The sequence below is a fragment of the Dunckerocampus dactyliophorus genome, chromosome 5 (assembly GCF_027744805.1).
Source record: "Dunckerocampus dactyliophorus isolate RoL2022-P2 chromosome 5, RoL_Ddac_1.1, whole genome shotgun sequence".
Classification (NCBI taxonomy): domain Eukaryota; kingdom Metazoa; phylum Chordata; class Actinopteri; order Syngnathiformes; family Syngnathidae; genus Dunckerocampus; species Dunckerocampus dactyliophorus.
Genome location: NC_072823.1, coordinates 11,546,115 through 11,569,375, shown reverse-complemented (window position 1 = coordinate 11,569,375; position 23,261 = coordinate 11,546,115). Strand labels below are relative to the sequence as shown.

At 40.4% G+C, this 23,261-nt stretch overlaps 2 protein-coding genes across 3 annotated transcripts in view; one reads left to right on the top strand and one right to left on the bottom strand.

The window, feature by feature from the left end:
- Positions 1–48: 48 nt before the first annotated feature.
- On the top strand, positions 49–11,623 carry psme3ip1 (proteasome activator subunit 3 interacting protein 1). Of its 2 annotated transcripts, XM_054775824.1 has the most exons (8): positions 49–142; positions 2,273–2,406; positions 2,505–2,603; positions 5,366–5,488; positions 6,977–7,115; positions 9,549–9,625; positions 10,163–10,372; positions 11,169–11,623. In XM_054775824.1, exons 2-8 carry the CDS (start codon positions 2,283–2,285, stop codon positions 11,171–11,173), a joined length of 777 nt encoding a protein of 258 aa, XP_054631799.1. In that variant the 5' UTR covers positions 49–142; positions 2,273–2,282; the 3' UTR covers positions 11,174–11,623. The 2 variants fall into 2 exon arrangements, with proteins under 2 accessions (XP_054631799.1, XP_054631798.1); XM_054775823.1 differs by lacking the exon at positions 11,169–11,623 and having other exon boundaries at positions 10,163–11,160.
- A 1,538-nt stretch (positions 11,624–13,161) lies between these two features.
- Positions 13,162–23,261, bottom strand: part of cpne2 (copine II) — a 35,739-nt gene continuing 25,639 nt past the window's right edge. The window contains exons 14-16 of the mRNA XM_054775821.1: positions 22,235–22,368; positions 18,716–18,952; positions 13,162–14,223 (exon numbers count right to left, since the gene is read on the bottom strand). Of these exons, the coding sequence (XP_054631796.1) occupies positions 14,116–14,223; positions 18,716–18,952; positions 22,235–22,368 (479 nt within the window). The 3' untranslated portion in view covers positions 13,162–14,115. The remainder of the gene's footprint in view (positions 14,224–18,715; positions 18,953–22,234; positions 22,369–23,261) is intronic.

The window sequence follows — 23,261 nt, the reverse complement described above, 5'->3', positions numbered from 1 at the left end:
TAAGCAGCAGTCACATAACAACTGACGAAAGTTACGCTGTCCAAATAAGTCGGAACTAAAATCACATATTCTAGATTGTGACGACCACTTTTACGGTGACACACAGACGTCATTGGCTTAATAATAGCGACAGTCCTCTTTGGTAAGTTTTTAAGAAATGTTAGTCACTCAACCACTTGTCGTGATATGTAATAGACATAAGCTCCATCGCATATTTGTGCTGCACCATTTGTCGACATGACTTGCTTGGTTCCCTGCGTGTGGTGACAGCAGCTTTGCCTGGATGCTAAAGAAGCTAACGTTAGCTTTTTTGCTGCAAGTCAGAGGACTGCATGTCCGCAGGTTTTCGTCCTAAAACACTTAATTAACTGGTAAATGTGTGTGACTGCATTGATACAGATACATTAGTAACGGTTTCGGATGGTGAACGTATTATCTGCTTGATAAACATATGTTTTTATATTATCTCGGCTAATGTTTTTGTCTAAATACGGGTCTGGAAGCTCAAAACGAAAACATCATAGATGTCACTTTAAATCTTACCTTGTGCTTTTGTTTGTGGTATTTTTAAATGTTTTACATAAGATGAAACCATAACTTGTGTCGAATGTCTAAAGAGTGTTGATAAGGAATGACCACCAGGGGGAGCTAAAGGTGTAATTGTGCGGGTCATTCTAACAGCAGTTTGGAGTCGAGGTAGGACAAATTTTGGTTTTGATACTTTGTACTTGGACATTTGGCAGGATTTTTGAATGATTTTGCCTTTTAATTTGTTAATCATGATTATTGAATAGTAGAGTAAAACACAGGACAATAATCTGGGCAAACACGAATAGAACAGTAGAAGACAATGTAACAATATCAGCGCAATATTACAATTATTCCCTCTTACGACATACAGTTGTTTGAGAAGAAAATCAAGTCAATAGTGATAAATAAGGTAACAAAAGTAAAAATCTACTATTGGCCTTTTTTGTAATTTCCATCCATCCATTTTCTATGCCGCTGGTCCTCACTAGGTCACGGGTTTTTTTGTAGTTCGTAAACAATATATAAATATAGGTGTGTCATAAGAGCTCATGAGATTAGAACATGACAAGATTTCTTGTTAAGAAAAAAATGTCTCGTGGGCACTAGGCCTGGGACGATAATAAATTAATTAATTAATTAATCACACAATAAATGAAAATGAACTCGATAATTTTGCCGGGCTCAATATTTTGCAATGTGCATGCGTGTCTGTTTTCCTCATCTCTTGCAGCCAAACAGGCAGGAGGAAGAGGGTTCACTTTGTGCATGGGTTTGTTTCGTAGAACAGCGGCATGAACAGAGTGAGCCCTTGTCGGTCATACAGTCTCTCTGTCTCGGTGCGTGGAGGCGGGGCCGCTAGCTTACACGCAGAGTGCAGAAGAATGTAACGTAGTAGAAATGAAATTAGTAGACTGCAATATATTGTCAGATATTTTCTTATATTTTCCATTGTATGTTTCTTAAAAGTAAAGTTAAAATCCCGTCCTCTCTCGTTTTTGGAGGCCCAAGCTCGTGTATTGTCTCGTCTCGTGAAGTGAGTGTCTTGTGACACCAGTATATAAATACTTGTATATATTATTACGGATGCTCCGTTCGATTGGCCACCGATCAATATCGGCCAGTTTACCGTAAAAAACATGTCATCGGCATATGGCGATAAATGACTTTCAAAGTCGATCAGAAAAAACGATCGGGATGCAGCGGCAAACCCTACATGTCTGTTGCGTCACGTAGGGTTGCCAACACCCGTGTTGAGCCGACAAGGAATGCACTTTGTCCCGTATTGCCGCAAGAATCAAAACAAATCTGTTAAACCTCAATGGCTTCAGTTTGACACCTTGCCACAGGCTGCGCCAGTTGATGCCAGTGTGTTTGATCACTCCCTTCTCAAACCTATTGCCTTCGACTTTTCCTGCTCCTTTGTTTACACAGTTTGCCTAGCTGTCACTGGCGGCAGCTAGCTAGCGAGCTAGAGTTATCCGTGTAGCTTCCCATCTTCTGACTCCAAATGTGACTTTTTACCACAGTGACATTTTATTCTTAACAATGCGGCTAGTTCGGCGCTTCCCACAGGGAAGCTACAAGTAGATATCACGTTTGTGGGGTACGTATGAACTTTTTCAAGTGTCAGCGAACAGTATTCTATTGCGTTATGACACTGACCAAGTGGTGTACAATTGCACAGCAGAAAATCTCTCTATCCTGAATTAAAGTGATTTTTACTACTCTGTGTGCTTTATAGGTGAGTTACAATGGCAGCAGGAGGGACAGGAGTTGATCTCACCAGGAAGTTTGTTTCAGAAGCAGAGCTTGATGAGAGGAGGAAAAAAAGACAGGAAGAGTGGGAAAAAGTGAGGAAGCCGGATGACCCGGAGAGTAAGAGCCACCACCCACGTGACAAAGATCCAAATGAAAACGTTCTTGTACATGTCAGTTGTAAGTACTTACATCTGTGAATACATTTGTCTCTTTAGAAGCCCCGGAGGAAGAGTATGATCCGCGTTCGCTCTATGAACGTCTGCAGGAGCAGAGAGACAAAAAACAAGAGGAATTTGAGGAGCAATTCAAATTCAGTGAGTGTTTGTGTTTTTAAATGTTTTTATAGTGTAATGCAGTGGTTCTCAAATGGGGGTAAACTTTAGAGAGAGATTAAAACGTGACAAGATTTCTCGTTTGGAGCAAAGGTGTATTGTGAGGGCAGCCAGAAGCCAGTCAGACTGTGAACTATGGCATCGCTACTATGAATGATAATACAGTAATGTGGAAGTGGCAGCGTGCAAGGCATTAGTGGAAGCGCACTTTAGGCACACCTTGCAGTCCAAACTACCAGAAGCCGTAGTAATTCCACATTTGATCAACTTTACTTAAAGAGTAAATCAACCCATCAATCCACGTAGATGTTCGGACTTGTCTACACCGTTAATCTCTAAGTGCTTCAATTGACACGTATTGCATTTGACTAAGCGCCAGCTTTGAAGTACTGGTTCTGTTTCATAACACTCCTCGTACTGTACATAGAAGAGATCTGGGTTGACAATTTAGCGACATGGTTGCTATATTTAGCAAGTAAGCATGTGCATTTAAGTGTTTCTTGCATCAAGCATTTATTCAGTAATTAAATACAAGCGATGAACAAAGATGAAGCATCCGCCGAGCAGGCGTGCGGGAGTGAGCAACACCTCCCTAACGCCATGCAATGCATGTCTGAAAGCTCTTAAAAAATAAATAAATATAAAATTAAAAAAACAAAACAATAATCCAACAGAGCCAAGAATGTAGAGCTTGGACGCACTCACCTTCCTGGCAAAACATGCATGGGTGTCCAAAATGTGGCGCAGGGGCCATCTGTGGAACGTGGCTCATTGCAGAAATAAAATAAACATAAACCCAGTAAAAGTGGAAAAATAGCAAAAAGGTGTGTGTGTGTGTGTGATATGTGTGTATGTATGTATGTGTATATATATATACTGTATATGTGTGTGTATGTATGTGTACATACAGTGTACATGTACACTGTATATGTACAGTATTTGTGTGTGTATGTATATATATATATATATATATATATATATATATATATATATATATATATATATATATATATATGTATGTGTGTGTGTGTGTGTGTATATATAAATGTGTATATGCATATGTATATATGTGTGTGTGTGTGTGTGTGTGTGTGTATACACTGGGTCCCCAACTTACAAACACAATTGGCTCCAGACGACCGTTCTTATGTTGAATTGTTCTTAAGTAGGGGAAAAGGTAATATTACCAATGTTATAGGTACTACATGTACGTGTATACATATACAGTATATGTGTATGTATGTAAATATGAGTTTGGATGCAGTAGTAATATTAAACGAGGATAATTAATGAAAAAAACAATAATAATAAAAATGATACAATAATACGTAATGATAAATGTTATTTACCTTTGAAGAGGAGTGGTCGAGCATACGTCGTTGGGGTGGAGAAGGAGGAGGAGATATTGAAAAAAAGGACAAATCGTCGTCGTTAGTGTCTTCTAAAAGAGGTAGTGTTCTGTGGGTGTTGTAGAATTAAGCAGGCCTGTTAACTCTTTATAAACTTTAATCACACGCTCTCTCCGGGTTGTATCATAAAACTCTTAGCCTTTCTCCTCTTCCTGGTCCTCGACCAACCTCCTGTTGGTCCCATTAGCAGTGTCACAGTGCCCTCTACTGGTCAAGCATGTAGCAGTATAAATATGGAGTTATAAGGCAAAATACATGAAAATATACTGTAGATCAGTCGGCTTTTGTTCGTATTTGTAAATGTTCGCTAGTCGGATGTTCGTAAGTTGGGGACCTAGTGTATATATTGTGAGTGTATGTATATGTATGTGTACATACATACAGTGTATACATTTATGCATACATACGAGGTGTGTCAGAAAAGGTCCAGGACTGTAGTCACAAAAGGTATATATGAAATCCAACCTACAAACTACAAGTTTTTCCCTTCGAAGCAATTCCCCCGGAGTCCGTCGTCCATGTCTTGAAAGCGAGTTGCCTTTATGACTACCTTGTGATTGGGAACAAAGAAAAAAATCACACAGAGCCAGGTCGGGTGAATATAGAGGTTGCTCCTGCATCGTGATGTTCTTCTCGGCCAGGAACTGTTGGATACTCAGGGCATTGTGAGCAGCCACAAGTTGTCAAGCTGCAGCTCTCACCTCTTCTCGTGCATTGAAAGACGCAGACTCCGCAGGACCTCTTTGTACACGTACTGGCCCCGTGGCAAGAACTCGCAGTGGACGATGCCCCTCACATGGAAGAATGTGATCAATATGAACAGTTCTGGAACTTTTCTGACACACCTTGTTTATATACTGTTTATACAGTGGGGAAAATATTTGATCCCCTGCTGATTTTGTAAGTTTAACCCCTTACAAAGATATGAACAGTACAGAACTTTTATTGTATGTTTATTGTACTTGAGAGACAAAATGAAGTTAAATGAAGTTTATTAAATTAATTTGCATTTGCATCTTTACTATTATCCCACTTTGAGTTCCCACTTTCATCAGGGATATACAGAAAATGTACACTATTATTTTCTGAGGACACGGTACGGTACTCTGTTCTCTTAACACCAGCTTGAAAATGTTTCTCTGTTCCTCTACAGCATACATCTTAATTTTGTGAAAGTATTCAAATGTGCCATAATGACGTTATATTTTTTGTGAGTTCTCTACTTGAAGGTCACCTGAGTTTAGTTTTGAACAAACTATAATGCTTCATATTTTCTGCAAAATGTCATCATTTTGCTGCAATGTGTTAAGAGCAGCTTTGTTGCCATGGTGACAGAGAACATGGTGAGGGGATTGGACGACGATGAGACCAGCTTCCTGGACGAGGTTTCCCGGCAACAGAGCTTGGTGGAGAAGCAACGCAGGGATGAAGAGAAACAGGAACTATTGGAATACAGAATATCCTTTTGATCATTTTTGACATTTTATTTAGTCAGTCACTGGGAGTAACTTATTTCAGTTCACTGCAGTGCCCCTTTTCCAGCTTGCTTGTTTTAATGTCTGGCAAATGATCTTGTTGACAAACATTAAGGAGCATTGTGCAGGATGCAGCTTGGCTAGCATTGCAAGGGTCACTTGAAATGGGGAAACAAGCTGTGGTTGGCACAAGCATTCAATCGATCTTAGTTGAGGGCTGCTTAGAGTCCGCATTTCTAAAAGCTAAATCTCATCATCTTGAAATGTAGGGAAACTAAATGATTACTGCCAAAGGAAACTGGCAATTAACCATGATCAACTGAGAGAAGGGCATGTTCATTTAGGTCCAGAAGCATTTGGAGTTTTTATGATCATGCTTTAATCAACCCCCTCAATAAATATGAAATTAAACAACCAGCATGTGATTGAAAAGTCGACTTTCCGCTTTAATGTAAGATGTTTCACAAAATGTATGTGGGTACCATTTAAAAATGACTCCTTTTCACTGTCTCAATTTGGACATAACTGTGAACACGATATAACTGTAATGTTTAACACTGGTAAAATGCTTTACAGGCAATAAATAAATCTGCAGCCTATGGACATTAACAAATTCAGATTTTTGTCAACGTCTATGCTTTGCTAGGCTTCACTAAAGCCAGACTCAGCTGCTGTTTGCATGCTCAATTGTTTTGGGTTGAGATCAGGTGATGATCACGTTTATTTTTACAATTATGACACATCATTCAAATACAGTTGAGCTACTGAAAATAGTGGTATTGTGCATAAAGGGCCCAACTGGTTCCCTTTAAAACCTTCAAAATGAAGCCTGAAAGTCTATATTTCATACACACCCTTATTGTTTCATTTCTAATCCACTGTGGTAGTCATGAAAACCCTGTCCAAATACTTCTGGACCTAAATGTATTTACTAAAGAGCACCAAAACAGAACTGTTTTACATCCCAATCTGTGACCTGCACTATTTGACTCTCCTGTATGTTCAGTGCTCTGTCGCTTATTCCCTTCCAGCTTTTTAGCTTTCCTTCCCTGTCCACACCAGACAACCAGTGTAACAGAAAGGTTTGTCTGCACATGACAACAAAGTGGGTTGTCGTGGAAACTGCATCATCGTGTTGTAACTACGGTGACCATTTTCAAGCAGTTGTTTGCTGCTGTGAGCTCTAGCAGCTCAACCACACCTACATTGATCCCATGCCCAGCTGTGTGCACGTCCCCTGAGCTATAACCACCACCTTTTCCTGTTTTAACCTCCTACTCTTTGTCAATTTCTGCTCCCTCTGGTCACACCCCAATGCTGTTCTTAGCCCCTCACAACTATCATTTATTGAAGGTCAATTGTGGTCTCTCGTGACTCTCACATTGAAATATGCAAGCTGAGTGTCTACTGGTTAGACATTTGTCTTGGAGACCTCATGATTGTTCTTTAAGCTTAACTCCGTACCGCCACAGTGCAATCGCAAAGCAAGTGTCCCCTGACAGCCGCCCGGAGCCAGAGAAGAAGGCAACACCTAAACATTCAGTGGTGGAGCAAAAGACCAGCCACTTGTCTCAGGCCCATTTACTGGTTGGAGCTGTCAAAAGACGCAAGTATGCACAAACACTGTTAGAACTAATACACCTACTTTTAATTAGTTAGAGTTAGTTAAAGTCACAATTGCAATATGTAAAGATCCGGATGAACATGTTGACAACAGTTGCACCATCTGGTAGATGAGACATGATGTATATGAGTAATCACAGAGAAGTCAAGTCTTCATGTTCATCTGGTAAATATGTTGCAATATGAAAAGAATATCAATGAATAATACCATACGTCCTTCTCAGCTCACCAAGCGCTAAGTAAAATTGTGTGCCAAGGTCTCCACTCTTTCCACATGCTGGCCACTATGCCTCTGTGTTTATCAGTGTTTACTTCTGCAAGCAAGCAGACACCTGCTAGAGCTAGATACCCCTCCAAAGTAGTGAGGCTGAACTTAAAAAAAGATTCAGTGCAATCTATTTCTTCATTCTGGTCCACTTGCAACTCGTTTTAATTTGACAATGTTCTGAAATGGCTCATCCATGCTTGTGTGGATTTTCTCCCACACATCAAATAAATACAGGGCTAATGGGGAAACTCTAAATTGCTAATGCTTTATTGCCTATGGCATATTTTAGGGATGTAACAGTGCACGCTAAAATCATGTCCCATTCGGTCCGCCCTGCATGGGACAACCCATCTTGCACTGTGTGTGGTTGCGCACGTGTCTGCCTTGGCTGCCGAAAGGCCCTCCGCGTGATGAAATGTCCCATTTACCACATTGTAAATATTTCAAGTGAGGGACAGTCTGCCTAAAAGTGGATGAAAAGGCAAGGCATTCGGCAGAGTACAGGACAGGAGAGTTTAGGTGACAACAGCCTCGCCCATCTGTATCGGCGATACGTGGTGACGAATCGGACCCGGCATATCTTCTCAGCTTTTTAACACTTCACCTCCGTAACTGGACAAAGATTGTGCATAAGATGAACACAGCATGCTGCCATTATTCATTAGAGATGAGAATGGTTGTGAACACTGAAACTATTAACGCTGCACAGGTAAGAAGCATTACTAAAAATAAAATAACCATCACCCTGTCTGACTTTTTACTATTGCACTTGCACCTTCATCAAAAGAAACACTGTAAACAAGGTCCGAAGTGCGGCTCAGTGGCCACTTTTGGACCGCAGCTTGTTCGTGATTTCTAATGAGCTATATTATTACATATTACACTAATTTGCTCTGTCGCCTGGAACACAGAACATCAATGTGGCCTCCACATCCTTAAATTTTTCTGTATGCTATATCAATGTTTGTATTTTGGACATGAGAATTTTATTTATTGGAGAATTACCTGTCAGTAGATAGCAATTTCATGCTTCATTTAAAATATATCTAATGATAAGAAATAATAGAGAGAATTTTCAAAGAAAAAAGTTTCTTTATGCACAAAAAAACGCACCGAAAACTAGACCGAAATTGTAGCCCAAATACCGAAGTATGTGCCGTGGGTTACCTGTACTGTTGCAGCCCTGGTATATTTGCCCTGTGATTGATTATTCAGCAGTCCAGGGTGCTCCCCACCTCTGAACTAGCCGGCACCAGCAATATAGTCCACTGTAGAGGAAAAGGGGTAAAAGTCAAGGATCTTTACAGACTTATTACTTTCAAATGACACTACCTAGTATTTGGATCTACATTATACATTTACACGATATTTTCAATGTACAGTCATGGCCAAAAGTTTTGAGAATGACACAAATATGAATTTTCACAAAGTCTGCTACCTCAGTGACGATGTGGATTTCTCTGTACCAGGGAAGCTATACAAAGAGTACTCTCTGCAGACTGAAATGTGAGTACAAGTACAGCTCTCAAGTTGAAAAGACATGCCTTGACATGTATGGTTAAAGTCTTGCATATGTGTGTTGACCCATGCCACAACTATGCTTTTCGGTTGATGTATACTTGTTTCAAGGAAAGTATGCAAGCGCTGTTTGCAAGTCAGAATCTTCATCATGCATTGCGTGTCCCAAATCTGTAACAATGTGATGATCCGAGTTCGATATAAAGTGGTCTGGGACAGATGTCCTTTTAGCATCCACGAACACTTTGGTAAGGAACAACGCCTTTTCTAAATGCAATTGTGATAACTAAGCGGCTTGGGGAACAACATCGTAATATCTGACAAATACATCTAAAAACACTGAAACAGCAAACTTTGTAGAAAACCAATACTTCAATCTCAAAACTTTTGGCCACGAGTGTAAGTTGTCCAACATTGTAAGTAAAACAATAACAAAAAAAACCCTTTTGGACATTTAAAATGTTAGGAATCATTTCACATGAGGAAAGTCAGCATACACTTCTGTAGGAGCAGCTTGTTGACAATTTTTTTGGCTTGTGAATGTGAGATATTTGTATGTGATGATTTGGAACCCTTGGTAATACGTCATCATTGATCGCAGAAGCTTAAATCCGACCTTTGTCCTCTCTCCCAGTTCTTCACAGTCATCAGACAGCAGTAAGAAACAGAAGGTGGAAAGCCCAGCAACAGGAAATGGAGACAGACACACAGGTGGGCAGCAGCCTGAGGCCTAATACCGTGTTTTTGACTCATTGTGTGTTTTTCACTTTAAACACACAATCTCTCGAGATGAATAATATACAGTGGAATGTGATGTAATCATCAGGTTTGGGGGAAACGCCCAGAACTGAAAATCTCAGGGAAAACCAGGGATTTTTAACTTGAATATCTTTACCAATAGAAACCTTAGAGAATTGGCAGCAGATCAAATACTTATTTCCCCACTGCATGCTGGCTGTACACACCAAGCATTCATCAACTATTTGATTTCTATTGACCAGCAGAGCGAGCACACTCCTGCATGTTATAATGAGCACATTTTAATATCCCTAGAGGCGTCCATGTGTCTCCCGCGATAGTACTTTATACGGGCTACTGCATGTCAGTGAAATAGATATTTTTTACCTGCACATCGTATGCTGATTAATCAAATTAGTTGTATTTAACGTAAAGGTACCGTACTTGATCTCCTCATCCATATACTGTAGAGGTGAAGCTCGCAGCCTGACAGTAGGTTCTGTTGTTCAGAGCAGGAGGGAGGAGGAGGAGGAGGAATGTCAGGGGGAGCTGAAAACCAACAAAGCGTCCCAGGCCTGATGCCCAAGAACCCTTCACCTCACCTTAACTCCAGTCAAGGTGTGCTTCACCTGCCCCCAGCGGCAGTGTGCATCGGCGTCTTACCAGGACTCTGCAATTATTCTGGCAGCAGCGACTCTGACAGCAGCTCGGACAGCGAAGGTAGCGTGGACGTAATCATGTCGCCGTATCCAAGGCACAGCAGAGCCTACAGATAGTCTGATATATATATATATACACAGTCACACGCGCACCGAAGATGCTGATAATCTGACACATGCAACCAAGTATACCATGGCACATGTTCTCACAAGAGTTGAATAGGGAAAACTATGCTGTAGAAATACCCGGCGTTAATGCGACACAGCACAATGAGTCCTGCAACAAAACTACACAAACATTGTGTGCTATAAAAGTGTAATACTTGGACACATTTATGTAGCTTTTAGTACCATTATGACAGTTTCTCTCAATTATTTTCTCATGCCTCCAAAGGTTACGGAAATGTTTTCACCCCCCCAATTTGAAATACTATTCAGCACCTGTAATATTATATTCTTTATCTGTACGAACCACAGTATGAGTTTCTGGCTCCAGCGTGGTTGAAGCATGAATAGACACTAACAGACCTGCCAACCTTGAAGAAATTTGATGAGAATAGCCCCCCCCCAAAATTCAGTCTCAACCCTCTTTGTGGTGTAAGGGAAAAAAAAAAAGTGTTTTAAAATCCTTGTCAATTCTTGTAAGAACATGCTAGAAGAAAGCTTTTTAGTTTTTCCTATTCTTTTCACAGCTGTGATTAAAGCTGTTACACTTTGAACTGTCATGGGACAACGCCGAGCAAAAGACTCCTAATAAATAGCAACATGAAAACCAACCATTTCAACTAGCTGTTTGTGCTTTTGCTGTTGTGGCACGCAAACATAACGCTTCCTTCCCTCAATCACGTCTCATGCAGTTTAACCCAGCAAGCAATCCCGCACTGCGTACCCCGATGACATCCCGCTCTCCCCACATCCCACTCCCAACCCAAGCCACAGTGACGACAAGCTGTGCTTTTGGCTGTGGGAACAGTGATTGACCGCTGTGGAAGAAGGAAAAGACTGCTTAGGATGTGTCATATGACTCCTTTGTAGCTATCAGCAGCAGATGAGTGAGATGCAGCAAGGGCAGCATTTCCCGCTCCTTTTTGGGTGTCATGCAAAGTTTGTATTGCGTTGGTGAGTAAAGTCAATAATGTTGTTTTCTCATCAGTATTTTGTTCCTCAGTCACATCATTCAGGGAAGATGCTCAAGCATTTGCTGCTTCCTCAGGCTCAAGAGCTCTGTATTGATCTAAGCAAAGAGAAATAAATTTCTCTTTTCAAGTGCGCTTACTGTGTTGATTTTAACTGGACTGTATTCCGCTGATTGGCTACTTAAATTCTCAACTCAAACTAACTCAAAAGTCATGTTGGACATCCCTCTCTTACTGTATATAATCTGACAAAATATTATGACCTATTGGTAGTATTTCATAAATATACTTAACTTAAAAAAATAAATAAATAAAGTGCACATTTGTTTTTCCCGTCTCTTAGAGCAAAACAGGCAGGAAGAGAGTTCACTCTGCATTGGTTTCAGCAACGTTAGCGTGTTTGTTCCATAGAACATCGGCATTAACGGAGTGAGCCTTTTTGTCAGTCATACAGTCTCTGTTTCGGTGGGCCGAGGCGGGGCCGGTTGCATACACACATAGTGCAGAAGAGTGTAACGTAATTAAATTAGTAGATTGCAATATATTGTCATAGTTTTTTGTGATACTTTTCTTAAAAGTAAAGTTAAAATCTTGTCTCCTCCTCGTAGACCAATCTTGTGTATCGTCTCGCCTGCGTCTCGTGACACACCTAATAAGAAATACTGGATATGCAGATGTGTATAGAAAATGTACATGACTAGTATTATTATTCAGATATGAACTAGTAGTTGTAGTAGTCCGGTCTATTGTTCGGGCGAACATCAAAGTGGCCCCTTCATCCTTTGATATTTTTCAGTGTGCAGTTGGTTTACTCCATCCATTTTCTATGCCGCTTATTATCAATACACAACATCATATAAATATTCATTCAATATATATACTATTTATGCATATCAGTAACTAATTAGTTAGGGTCGCGGGGTTGTTGGTTTAATGTACTAGAAATGTTTGGCCAATGTTTAGATCTAAAATACTATTATGTGCATGCAAAATTGTCACATACAGTAATCCCTCGTTTACGGCAGGTAATTGGTTCCACACTCGAAGTGAATTTCCAAAGCAGGATTTAATATTAATAAAGGCAATATTTTTGTAGTTAAAGCATAGAAACCCTGTTTATGACTTCCTAAATACAGGATTTAACATGATTAAAGTCCTGTAGACATGAAATAACACCCCAATAGTCACTTTTACATTGATATTATTAATTGTTTACATCACATTGCGGACATGGCCACCGCTAGCATAGCAAACGGCCGAGCTACCTAGTTAGCCTCTCCAATTTATTTATTCTAAATTTAAGAAACGGAGTGGGGAAGGACAAAGAAGCCAAAAACTTACCACTTCCACTCGGAATGAGAGGACCTTTTTTTTTTTTCTCCATTCGATCTCAGCCTTGGCATGTCAGGTCGGCTCTGCTGGCTCAGTAGCCAGTCACCATGCAGTGTGGAAGGTAATGTAATCTAATGTCATGTCTTATAACATCAGTGATGCCTAGTGACCAGAATACGACATAGAACTTGTCTTTCAGTATTTTTTGACTAATAATAGGCCATAGTCGACCACGAAACAGCCATTATTTATTATGGTAATTATTTTTTGAAAAACCTCAATATAGCGAGGGAGTGATATTCGAACCACAGTATAGCGAGGGACGACCGCATTACTAAAATAAAACTGAGACCTGTATTGTGCACACAAACGAGAGACAGAGTGTAGTTATTTTGTTTATTTACCTGAGTGTTCACATGGACACAACTTTAGAAAATGAAGAAACACGCTTAGTACAAAGAGACACCGATACACATTGTAATAATATAATAACACAACTTTGCACTGCATAAAAAGTACAATAAAAACTATGGGTTTATCAATACACAACATCATATAAATATTCAGTCAATATATACTATTTATGCATATCAGTAACATCTCTTTTGCATCTTTCACTTAATAATGCCTTCAGATGTGGCAAATATTTATAAAACACAAAAATAACCCCTCTCGCTTTTGTGCCCATAGGCACATTGTAAACCGTAAACACTGTAAACAGTGACGAGCGACATGCAGGATGATCACAATGATTTTGCAAGAGCAAGTGAAATGGTGGCAGCATCCCACAGCTGTCCCACTTCAGCATGCTCATCCTCCTCCCGTTCTGTTGGACGTCTGGTCGTTCACAACGAATGCCTTCTCCACACATACATGGGGGCTGGGGGGGCAACAGTGACGGGGGTGCATCACACGTCGGCAAGACGTAAATAACCTTCATCCGATCTGCTACCTGAAGATCCACACGACCACTGATACAGTTCAGCCAAGCAGACTTTACACCACAACGTTGAATCACACGGTATCAATCACGAGACACAGGAGCAAAAAGCAAAACACTGACATCCTCAATAATCGACCGTTTCCTCCCTTGTAAGTTGACGGCTGCTTCACCTGCACCTTCACATGACTTTGCACCCTCGCCAGACATGATTTCTCATAGATTCATATTGGGCATCACCCAGTCAACTCTTTTAAACTGGACGATTCTAAAATAATACCAAGATGTCTTCTACATATGAGGTCTTATGCAACAGCGGACGTACACCTTTCAATATGGACTGGCTGTTGACAGAAGCACTATTGTACATTGTTGAGTTCGGGCTTTATGGTGCGCTCACTCTGGCGCCGGGTTGATGGGTGGTAGATTCCGCTGTTTAAAGTACTGAGTGACCTGCTGAGGCAGCTCTGCCAAGACTGACTTGGCGAGGGTCTCCTTCGGTGCCTTGAGGAAAGGAGAGAACAAGCACATACTTAAGCAAAAGTTGGAAAGAGCCCCAAAATGTCCACACATTCAGTGGGATATTAGTTGCAATGGACCGAGACAGATTGCTGTGTTACTTCCTTGTTTCAACCAATTTAAAAATGGGAAAACCCATCCTGTTTTTATGGGCATCTCAATTACAGTAATCCCTCGTTTATTCGCCGTTTATTGGTTCCAGGCCGACAATGATAAGTGAATTTCTGCCAAGTAGGATTCCTTATGTATAAATAGAATATTTTCGTTGTTTGAGCATAGAAAACCTGTTTACGACCTTCTAAATACCTGTGCAGTTTTTGACATTGGAGCCCTCTAAACATGAAGTAACACCCCTACATTACGCACATAATACCCAATATAGTAGACATAATAAGAGCCATTTAAGGCAGAGGGAAAAATCCCACCTACAACTTTCACTTTCTAACGCAATTTTATCGCAATATACAACAAAAAAAACTTCCATCGCAATTTTTGGGAAAAGTTCTTGCAAAATCAGGCATTTAAGGCTGCAACTATCTCAAACGGGCAACAAAATCCTGGGGGAGGCTGAGAAACTGCACACAGTCAATCTCCAGGCACATACGGCTGCCTCAGTGGAAAACTAAAATCTGGGACCGAACTCCATCGTCCAAAATGACATCATTTTTTATCAGAGACTATGTCCAGGATTTGAACAATTGTTGGAACAACCCTTCCTTCATGAAAAGTCATCATTGCTGTCCCTTGTCCTCATTTTAATGTGATTAATCTTGACCCGTTGTGATAGAACTGTTATTATTATACATTTTTATTATTATTATTATTCTATTATTGTCTCACTTCACTCCTTAGAGTCATAGTGATGTCATAGCAATGTGATTACTATTTATTTGGCAAATAACAGGCAAATAGTCACACATAGTAAACAATAATGATCAACCATAATCAAGCACGATAACTAATTGGACACATTAATCAAGAAATAATCATCTGCAACATTTAAATTACATATTTCCATTACATATTTCATTTCCGTCAAAGAGTATCCGCTATTTACTATTATAGAATTATTTTTGGTGCAGATATGCTAAGATATGCAGATATGCTAAGAGGTTAGCGTATATACAACATATTTCAAGAAAAACAGCCTGCATGTCAGTTTTTGTGATACAGGTGAAAAAAGTATAGTATTAAAATAAAGATTTTCTCCTTAATTCCACATCTTTTTTAAATCATTTTTCTATTTCTGCTGTTTTTCTTTTTCAAATACTTCAACATTTACATTTTATTTTAATGTTCTGACTTTATTTCAATCATATTGTGACTTTATTCTTGTAATATTATCACTTCGTCCCAATATAAATTTCCCACAATTGCAACTTTAGTCTTTGTTTTTTTTGTTTTATATATTATTACGACTATGGAAAATAACAAATGTTCTTTAATATTTCAAATAAAATTTGAATTAATAAAATGTATTTATTTATTATTTAAGTTATTATTTATTCTTCTTATTATTTTTATTTATTTATTATTTTTTCCTAATAATATGACAACTTCATTCTTGTAAAATTGAGACTTTTTTTCTCCTAATATGATGACTTTATGTTCCTAATACTTTATTCTCATAAAATTACTGCATTTTTTCTCATTTTTGCTGGATTTTTTAACATTTTCTTTATAAACTGTATTTTTAGAATGTGCCAAGGGCCAATAAATACACATCCGCGGACCTCAAATGGCCTCCGTACCGCGCTTCAGACACCGACTGGTATAAATACTGTACATATAACATATAAATTGGCGGTCGAACGTGGAGCACCATGTGGGATTGACGCACGGCGTGAAAAGGGCTGGCGGGAAGGACGTTGTTTTCTGAGGTAAATATTTCACTGGCTAGGTTTCACAGTGACTGGACAAGAATAACTCAACATTTTTGGAAACATGACCAGTTGAGCAAAACAATAATTTTAACATTTTAATGATTGTTGACAAAACTTTTAACCCTACTTAATTATTCTAATACATTACAACACCCCTTGTAAAACTTTGTCAAATAGTCTTATTGTGAGAATTACATTTGATGATGACATCATGTTTCCTGGTATATTTAAAAATGATCGGCATTATTTTTTCACATGGTACTGCCGTACTGATATGGTACTGCCTCATAGTGACACACGTGGGTTTAATGTCCCCCCCCCCCCCCCCCCCCCCCCCATGATATCAAATAAGAAAGGGTTGAAGGCTAAAAGTATGGAGTAACAGTTTTGTTGCTGGGGTCCCACAACAGCACTGCTTTTAAACCCACTAATTAACATTTTAGTCCTCAGTTTTCCCGTTTGGTTCCAGTCTCCAATCGGTATGCCAAGCCAACTGTCTCGGTGCCCAGCCAGCCTTTTTATGTGGTCTACAGTGGCCGTTCCGAAAATATCACTGACTAATTGGAGTTTATTCCATATTGTACTGTGCAAATGCCTGAGCTCATCCATCCATGTGTGTTGTGTTCAAGCAAAGCTGTTATGACATAACACAGAGGTGTGAAAGTGTTTGCCTGATTTCTCATTTTTTTGCATGTTTGTCATGCTTAAATGTTTCAGAACATCAAACAAATATTAAATTTTAGTCAATGACAACACAACTGAACACAAAATGCAGTTTTTAAATGAAACTTTTTATTATTAAGGGAGAAAAAATTGAGATCCATCAGTCTGGAAAAGGTTATGAAGCCATTTCTAAAGCTTTGGGACTCCAGCAAACCACAGTGAGAGCTATTATCCACAAATGGCAAAAACATGGAACAGTGGTGAACCTTCCCAGGAATGGTTGGCCAACCAAAATTACCCCAAGAGCGCAGTGACGACTCATCCAAGAGGTCACAAAAGACCCCAAAACAACATCCAAAGAACTGCAGGCCTCACCTGCCCCAGTTAAGGTCAATGTTCATGACTCCACCATCAGAAAGACACTGGGCAAATACGGCCTGCATGGCAGAGTTCCAAGACGAAAACCACTGCTGAACAAGAAGAACATTAAGGCTCGTCTCAATTTTGCCAGAATATGTCTTGATGATCCCCAAGACCTTTTTGAAAATACTCTACGGTCTAACAAGACAAAAGTTGAACTTTTTGGAAGGTGCGTGTCCCATTACATCTGGCGTAAAAGTAACGCCGCATTTCAGAAAAAGAACATCATACCAACAGTAAAAGATGGTGGTGGTAGTGTGATGGTGTGGGGCTGTTTTGCTGCTTTAAGACCTGGAAGACTTGCTGTGATAAATAGAACCAGGAAATCTGCAGTCTACCAAAACATCCTGAAGGAGAATGTACGGCCATCTGTTTGTGACCTCGAGACAATGATCCAAAACACACCAGCAAGTCCACCTCTGGATGGCTGAAGAAAAACAAAATGAAGACTTTGGAGTGGCCTAGTCAAAGTCCTGACCTGAATCCTATTGAGATGCAGATCCATCACCTTAAAAAGGTGCTTCATGCTGGAAAACCCTCCAGTGTGGCTGAATTACAACAATTCTGCAAAGAAGAGTGGGCCAAAATTCCTCCACAGTGCTGTAAGAGACTCATTGCAAGTTATAACAAACGCTTGATTGCAGTTGTTGCTGCTAAGGGTGGCCCAACCAGTTATTAGGTTTAGGGGGCAATCACTTTTTCACACAGGGCCATGTAGCTTTGGATTTTTTTTCTCCATTATTAATAAAAAGTTTCATTTAAAAACTGCATTTTGTGTTCAGTTGTGTTGTCATTGGACAATATTTAAATTAGTTTGATGACCTGAAACATTTAAGTGTGAGAAACATGCAAAAAAAGAAATTAGGAAAGAGGCAAACACCTTTTCACACCACTGTATTACTACCACAGAGGTATAGGCCAACTACGGTCTAGACCTGGACTCAGATGCCTCTCTAAACAAACCCAGAGGAGTTATTGGAGTAATTTCCTTTCCAGACACCCAAAAATATTAACAAAATACATTTTTATAGCGAATAATCATGGTATTACATGCAGAAAAATGTGAAATAATTATAAATGACAAATGGATGGAACTTATTGTTGATGCCGACTTGCAAGATCGACTTCAATGTGTTTCTCGCCTTCTTTATTCAAATTGTTACCACTTGCAACATTCTTTGGCCCCATGGTGGGTTATTTAGCAATCAATAAAAAAAAAATGCATGGACAGCAGGTCAGCGATGCGGAGGGTGTTTTGTTTGGACACTCATTTTTTCCGAAGGATACAGTAAAGGTCAAAATGGACAGTGTACAAAAATAAAGCAAAATTTTGGGAATAATTTTGATTACTGATTCATTATTAATTATTCATCGAGGTTCGCATGTATGTGTAATTGTGCCTATTTTGTTCAGGAGTGTATATGCAGTATATCATATCATTATCTACTCAGCTTCATGCTGAAATTGGTGCATGGAAGCGTCACGGACATCAGGTGGAAGTAAACACTTACGTTACGGAAATCCCTAAAGGGAACAAACTGCACAATGTCTCGAATGGCCTCCTCGCCCGTGTTGGACCTCAAAACGCTGGCATCGCCATCCAAAAACTCCATGGCAGCAAAGTCTGCATTGCCCACGCCGATGATGATGATGGACATGGGCAACTTGGAGGCCTGAACAATGGAATGGCGCGTCTCATCCATGTCGCTGATGACACCGTCTGTGATAATGAGGAGAGTGAAGTACTGCTGCAAAGGGAGAAAATGAGAAAGGGGGATGAAGAATTAGGAAAGCAATCAGAATATGTGCGTTTTAATGCCGGTGACACAGTATGAAGATTGCAAGGAGTCAACGTGAGGGAGAGAAAGCACTCAATGGAGGTGAAGGAGGCACACAACAATCCAATAGGAAAGGAAAATTAGAAAACAAAACAACACCGCTTCTAAATAACAGCAAACTGGGCTCCGTTCACACTACAGACCACACCATCTGTTCCTGGAAAGAAAAGATGAGAGAAAATAAACACTAAATCAACGAACAAGGGATGACTGAAATACCAGGAATGTCTAAGGGTACCAAGCTAACCGGTCTGTATATTTTAAAGACTTTACATCAAGTTTGGCGCTAACATTTGCAGGGAGGTCTCCTCGCTCTTTTTTCTTTTTAGAATGCAATATAAGCCAGCGCTTTGCGTCAGCTAAATAACCCTGAAAATGAGTATCAATTTCATTTGAACAAATGCGTTTGTTGCCTTCATAGTTGTGTGTGCAAAACGTGACAGTCAGTGTGTGTTTGTGTGAACGTGAACAGTAGTGTCCGTATACAACAATCCACAACATTTCCAAACTAAGCAGTAATTATCATTGCCGTTTCTTTAAATTCTCCACACAATTCTCTTCCTCCCATCATTTCAACACTAAAATAAAAATAATAAAATAATAATAGTTCACACGCATACGATTAAGTCACACACCAGAATACAGTGTGTTTATGTCTGGCTCTAATTTGCAGTTTAAACCTGAAAAACAAGTTCACGTCAGCACATATGCAGGTACACTTGCCGTCATAAGTTTACCTCTACATGCGCTCATCATGAGCATGAATGTCGATGTTATGATCAGAAGAGACACGACCAGCTGCACTCACCAGAAGTGACTTGTTCTTGCCAAGTTCAAAGACATTCTGGGACCTTCAGCACCACTTCATATATGCAGTGTTCCCTCGTTTACAGCGGGGGATAGGTTCCCAAAATAGCCCGCAGTAAGTGAAATCAGCAAAGTAGCCAACTTTATGATTATTTTTTTAATTATTACATATGTTGTAAGGCTGGAAACCCCCTCACTTTACACTTTATACACGTTTCTCAGACAGGCATGAACATTTTCTCACATTTCTCTCTTGTTTGAACACTCGAAGTTCAAACCTCCGTTTGAATGTTAATGCTCAACCTACGACGTTGGACACAAGAAATTATTAAGCGACTCACGTGTATTTCACTCCTCTGACTGTGCCTCTCTGCTGAAGCATTTTTGTATCCTTGTTCAAACATATTGCTCCTGTCGTCGTATTTTCCTCCTCCTCCAACCGAAAATGTATTTATTTCGTAATGGCGCCCTCCAGCCTCCAGTCTACCTTCCTTTAGCATGTCCAGAAGTCCAACTTTTTGTGCAATGGTTAGCAGCTTCCTCAACATTTTAGGTGCAGAACGTTTCGTCGACATTGTGGGTTTTCTCGTGGGAGAAAGCTTGCAAACATACAGCGTTCAGTTAAGAGTCTTTGCAGGCCGTTTCCTAGCAATCGGACAACAGGAAACACAGCAGGTCGGCACAAAGGAGATTTACAATGGTCTACAGCCGATCAGGATGCAGAAAACAATGGGCGGGTTCTCCCTTAGCCAATCAGGACGCTGAACACAATGCACGTTCATACGCTGTAAAAACCCCCCACTAAAACTGCACAAAAAACCCCACGAAACAGCGAGTCCACGAAAGATGAACCGCGATGGAGTGAGGGAACACTGCATATCAATGAAGAATATTTGTGGCTGTATGCATAACCTTCTTGACCCCTGTGTAAATTACACAAAAGCCTAACAAATTCAAATAGGTGCTCTCATTTTTTGTTTTTAAAAAATTTTTATAGAAAAAGAACAGTTAAAAAGCCAAAAAATATCAATCCATGGCCATGATGGGTGTATATAAACGTCTTACAGCCAATGTACATCCAGACCATGCACTGTACACTTACACACTTGGTATCATTTAACTCAAAGTCACACACCCGGGGGGGGTTCTTTAATCTGCAAAGAGCAGCTCTGATTAGAGAATCATAATCACGCAGAGCGACGGTGTCGCTCGCACACTGTGCCACGCAAACTGCTTGGAAACCCCCGTTTGTGGCGATGAGGGTGTGATAATATCACAAAGTCACTGGTCACACACCAGTCGCAGGTTTGCTCATTATCTGAGGAACTGGAATATTTGTAAGCTTCCTACCAAACTACACCCCTACACACAGACACACACTGCTGCACAGGCTGCCATATCGTATTTTCCATCCTTGATTCCTATGTTCCACCAAAAAAAAAAAAAAAGAGAAAGGCTCGCAGTACCTTCTTCACAAAAATACCCTGCCAAAAATGCCCTTTGTGTATTTTTGCTCATGCACTTATTGTCATACCTAAAGTACATGAAGCATTTGTTGACAGAAAGGCTGGTTATGGCCCACATTAAAAAAAACTGTGTTGATGTCACCAGTACACCTACCGCAGAAACGCCGCCACCTCGTCTGTGGTGCACACTGCCCTTACCCACTTGGAGAGCAAGGACTCGTATGCACGACTGCTCTTCGTGGATTTCACATCTGCATCCAGCACAATGATACCACTGGTGACAAAACTACACACACTTGGCCTGAGCTCCTCCATGTGCAATTGGGTCTTGGATTTTCTAACTGACAGACAGCAGTCAGTCAAAATCTCCTCCACCATCTCCCTCAGCAGCGGCTCCCCCCAGGGCTGTGTGTTGAGTCCCCTCCCGTACACCCTGCTGACGTACGACTGCACAGAGAACCACCCCAGCTGTCATGTTGTAAAATCTGCGGATGAGACAGCAGTGCTGGACTGCATTAACAACAGTGATGAGTCTGCGTACAGACAGGAGGTGGAACACCTGGAGGATTGGTGCAGAGAAAACGAGCTCCGCGTCCATGTGAAAAAAGGTTCTGCACAGGGTGGTGAAAGCGGCACAAACGATTGTGGGATTCAGCCTACTCACCACCACGACCGTCTACACAGCCAGATGCAGCAAAAAGGCATCATAAAGGACCTCGCCCACCCCGCACACTCATGTCTGCCCCCGTCCCCTCAGGCCGGAGGTGGAGGAGCATCAGGAGCAGAACCACAAGACTCAACAACAGCTTTTACCCACAAGCTGTTAGGCATGCTAGACCTTCAAAGGTGAACATTCTCACTCTGCATGTTTAGTTGATGTACAATTAAATACGTGGAAAAGCAGATTGTTGTCACCTACCGCTGCTTTCTCCTGCTGAAGGGCCTGGGCGGCAAAACGGGCTACGTGATTAATGATCGGAGCAAAGTTTGTCGGTCCGTAAAAACGAATGTGTGGGAGACAGGCCGAGTAAGCCTGTGCAATGCCCTCCACGCCTAATGAAGGAAAAAAGAACATTACGATCGGGAATAAAAAGCATATACAGTAATCCCTCGTTTATCACGGTTAATCGCTTCCAGACCCGATCACGATAAATGAATTTCCGCAACATAGGATTACTTATTCATAAATCAAATATTTCGGTAGTTAGAGCATAGAAAACCTGTTTACGACCTTCTACATACGGTTTTGAATACAGTCGTCCCTCGCGATATCACGGTTCCGAATATCACTCCCTAAATAGATCTCAGTTTTCAAAAAGTAATTAATTATATCTGTTTTGTGTTTGACTATGGCCTATTATTAGTCAAAAAAATATTGAAAGACAAGTTATATGTCGTATTCTGGTCACTAGGCATCACTAATGTTATGAGACCTGATGTTATATTTCATTACCTTTCACACTGCACGGAGACTGAGCCAGCAGAGCCGAGCCGACATGCCATGGCTGGGATCAAGTGAAAAAAAGGTTCTCCTCTCGTGTGGTAGGTTTTGGCTTCTTTGTCCTTCTTCCCCACTCCGTTAGAAACACTCTCTTAAATTTACAATAAGTAAATTGGACAGGCTAACTAGTTAGCTCGGTAGCTTTCTATGCTAGCAGCGGTTGTCTGTTATGTCCCTGCATTTATCCCGTAGCTTGCACAATTTAATGTAAACAAAGAACAAAAGAGTGTAAAAGTGACTATAGGGTGTTATTTGATGTCTACAAGGCTCTAATAGTGTTAAAACCGGTATTAACTCATAAACAGGTTTCCTATGTTCCGACTACAAAAATATTCAGTTTATTAATATTGAATCCCACTTGACGGAAATTCACTTATCACGGTTGAGTCTGGAACCAATTAACCGCGTTAAATGATTGAGCCCTCTAGACCAGTGTTCCTAACCT

Excerpts from the sequence above, each read along its gene's own strand:
- psme3ip1 (XM_054775823.1), top strand. The coding sequence starts at position 2,283 with ATGGCAGCAGGAGGGACAGGAGTTGATCTCACCAGGAAGTTTGTTTCA. Across the intron at positions 2,407-2,504 it reads GAAGCCGGATGACCCGGAGA|AAGCCCCGGAGGAAGAGTAT; the intron begins GTAAGAGCCACC and ends TTGTCTCTTTAG. Across the intron at positions 2,604-5,365 it reads TGAGGAGCAATTCAAATTCA|AGAACATGGTGAGGGGATTG; the intron begins GTGAGTGTTTGT and ends CCATGGTGACAG.